The following is a 3,769-nucleotide window of genomic DNA, read 5'->3' on the forward strand; positions in this document are numbered from 1 at the left end:
ATAAGCACTGTACAAAGTTACAACATACTGCACACTGAAGTAATTGGAATATTGTATTGTATTGGAATATTTACTTTTAGCTATTGAATGGCCCTGGTCATGGTGTAAATACCCTTTACCTGGGAATAAGGCAAGTCAGCAGCCTGGTATGAATGGTGTCTGACACAGATGAAAACTAGGTTGGAAACATCTGTTGAACGTTGGTACCTAATTAAAAAAGAGCTTGTCAGTCCAGTAGAGGATCATCATCGTCGTCGTCGTCCTGTAGCTCAAGACGAGCGAAGGGCCGAGAAGGTGAAGGCCCTCTGCTTTTCATGAGCCTGAAGAGGCAGGTCAGTGTGGTGAGCACGATGAGGACTCCAATCACAATGCCCACTGTCACTGCAACATCCGCACAGGTCTCACTCACGAGCATGCAGCGAACTTTTACAAAGCTGCCATTGTTGGGCATGGCGGGGATACCCAAGAGATGACACATAAGAGGGTAGATGTCGACGCTGTTGAAGCTGGACAAGTGATAACCTTTCCGGAAAGCAGGGCCATGAGCTGCCAGAAATGGGTGCATGCTAGGAAGGGAGTTGTCATAGCCATGGTCCCCAACTGCAAAGGCAAAGGAAAAGGCACTAGTAAACAGAGCATGCGAGTCAGTTTAATCTATTTAAACTAGTTTTCCCTTAAAGGAACATTCCACATTTGTTTCAATCTCATTTAGACAGCAGTTTCTGAAGGATACAATTGATGACTTAGGATCAAAAACACCACTTCTATCCTCTAAGGAAATGTTTAATATTTTCTGTTTGTGTGATAGGATAAAAAAAATCTGTTATGCCCTTTTACAATTTTGAACAATTGTGTGAAGTCAAACTCCAATTAATCTGATGAGGATTTCCTCTGTGGATTTTGTGCGAATATTCTGTGTAGGAATCAACACAGATAGTAGCACTACCAACATGTGGCAAAATCATAGTAAGCAGCGAGAAAGGCTTACGTCGAGGAAGTGAGCCATTCTGAACAATGGTCCATCCCTCATCTGCCACGAGGATGATGGGCTGAATCCTTTCATTGTCCTTGTAATGCAATCTCTGTGGTATGTCTGCCTTCATGTAGGCCTTCATATGGGTATGGCACTTGTTCAGTAGACTGTATACCCTGGAAACATCTGTGCACATTGTTGAATAAAAGAGGTGTCTGGATGTTGACATGGTTCAAGCATAAAACAAGAAAAATTCCAATGCATAACCATTCCTCAGAGTTTTGGATACTACTTAACCAAGACATTGACACTTCTAAGAGTACACCATTCAAAGTTATTTCAATACGATATCTACAAGATTCATTAACATTTCTCTTACAAACATTAAAAGAGAATGTAGATTTAATTATCATTTCAAATGCAAGAAAGACAAACAGAAAACTTTTTTACACACAGTTGGCCATCCTTGCCCATTGTCATTACTCATCTCATCAAAACAGTAAAGGTGCACATGCTAGTATTTTGTCAACAACAACATAGTTTGTGGTTTGGGTGCAATGTGTTGACACGTAGAGAACTCTTGAATGTTAAATGTGCAGAAGAAGCTCTGCTGGTAAGATATTTGGCAGTTGACAATAAGCCTACAAGTTACCAGTACCGCTTCGTAACTTCAAAAGTTTAGGTATTGGTAGAGTAGCTTCCTTTTACACTGATGCATGTGGACGTTGGCCGGGCCTGCAAAGCTCATTCTAATAAAGGTACAAAGCCCATGTCTGAGGCAAATCAAACTGGTAAAGTTTGGTAGCTGTAAGTACTTATGTTGGAGATGTTCCTACTTATGCAGTTTAACTTACTGTTAAGAGGAATGATAGCACCCACAGGAGTCAGATCCACCACTGAGTAGTCGGCCCGACTGAGGCAGTTGTCCAGCTTGATTAGTCGCTCTTGGGAGCACTGGGCCATGCCATGATCACTGGTTAGGACCACATTAATGTTCCCCCATAGGCCGGCCTGCTTGAGCTGTTCCATGAGCAGGCCTATGTTGTTGTCCACCTCTTTCAAGGCCTTGGTCATCTCTAAAGTGTTGTCTGGGCCGTACCTGTGGCCTGTCTGGTCCGGTTCCTCCCAATAAAGAGCGGCAAATCTAACTGCCGGGTCATCCTTCAGCCACTTGGTTAGGTTTCCGAGCCTCTCTTGGAAAGTCACTTTGGGGTTATAGGGGAAGAAGTGTGTAGCGGTACTGTTGTGGATCTTGAGGTCCGAGCCTGGCCACATGGCAGTGGCTGACTTGTAGCCAGAGTTCTGCACAGACAGCCAGATAGGTGTGGCTTCATCCCACCAGGAGGGATCGGAGTCTGCAACGGTGAAGTTCTTCTTGGTCTGTGGGTCATACATACGGCTGGCCAAAATTCCATGGCTCTCGGCATACAACCCAGTGACCAGGCTGTAATGGTTGGGAAATGTTTTTGTTGAGAAGACATTAGTGAGGTAGTCCACAAGAACCCCATCGGAGAAAAACTTTTGCAAGTGCGGAAAGGGATACATCTTCAAGTAGTCAGCCCGGAAACCGTCAAAGGATACAAGCAGTAGGGGATGGGTCATTTGTGTGGTTTCTTTAACTGTGTCATTTCCCCTGAGCTCAGAAACGGCAAATCCGCAGCAGGCCGCTAACCAAAGCAGTGTAGAAATCAGCATCCTGTCTAAGGTTGGGAGACTGAGGCAGCCACCCTCAACAATTCTAAAAATATAAAAGACAGGTGGGAGGTTAGGCCAATGAGGAGGAAAACATTTCATTTAATTTCGCTGAAGCAATTACAGTTTAATTTGAACAAATTCAGGAACCCAGTTAATCACATGCTTAGCAACTAAAATTGGTAATAATATTCTACTAAATTATAGTATTCTACGAAATTATTTTGGAATGCATACAAGTGTTTAGAAAAGGGAAGACCGCATTAAATCATTCAATGCATTCCACTGCTTTCATAAAGTCAGTTTCTGCTGGGTTTAATTACCGCTACATGGACGTAATAAAATGATCTGTGTTTGCCTAACAACATCTTAAGAGGCAACTAATTCAATTACATAATAACCTTTAAATTTGAATCACACTCTGCATGTCTTTGAGCCTGGTTAACCTACGGAAGAAGCAGGTGCATGGGACCAAATTCTTGTGCTAATAACAAAGGCACACCGCCACAACAAAGTTCCGTATCAAGTGTCCTGCCAATACTCATATAACCAAACCTAGCTAACAACATTCGATACAACGACTCAGACACTGAAAAACGGGTTGCTTTGCAGACAACGGTCGACGCTACATTATTTGAAACGCCACATTACTTGATGTTGCTGTACGAATGAGGAAATACAGGAGGTCGTTGAACATTGTCTCACATTAACGTTTAAGCTGGGCCCTGAAACCAACGTTTACCGAACCTGCTGCCACATTACGGCGACAATCGACAAACCACACTCACCTTTATACTGTTCAAATATCAAACATCAACTACATTTACTCGTTTTTTAAACCAGTAGTATATCACCAAGTAAATATCAGCGGTTACCCTGACATTTCGATGCGGAATGAATTTCACGTCATTGTCAACTTCAACTTCCTCAATTTGTCTTATCGTATGACGTAATCGTCTTGATAGACATGGAGAAACAGTAGAATAAACCAATGGTAATACATGACAAAGAGATAGGCGGTTCCCAAGGTTCAGGTGCAGAACTGTGCACTGGGCATCTGACTAGGATCACTAGTCAGATGTGAACATAGTGAACATAGTTTGT

At 42.7% G+C, this 3,769-nt stretch overlaps 1 protein-coding gene across 1 annotated transcript; it reads right to left on the reverse strand.

Annotated features, from left to right (window-relative positions):
- Positions 1–226: 226 nt before the first annotated feature.
- On the reverse strand, positions 227–3,547 carry enpp4 (ectonucleotide pyrophosphatase/phosphodiesterase 4; the record flags this gene model as incomplete). Its single annotated transcript, XM_080849731.1, has 4 exons — positions 3,454–3,547; positions 1,828–2,711; positions 989–1,159; positions 227–600 (listed from the first exon to the last, which is right to left on the reverse strand). Exons 2-4 carry the CDS (start codon positions 2,666–2,668, stop codon positions 227–229), a joined length of 1,386 nt encoding a protein of 461 aa, XP_080705857.1. The 5' UTR covers positions 2,669–2,711; positions 3,454–3,547.
- Positions 3,548–3,769: the final 222 nt, after the last annotated feature.

This window comes from Sprattus sprattus, assembly GCF_963457725.1.
Source record: "Sprattus sprattus genome assembly, chromosome: 13".
NCBI lineage: Eukaryota > Metazoa > Chordata > Actinopteri > Clupeiformes > Clupeidae > Sprattus > Sprattus sprattus.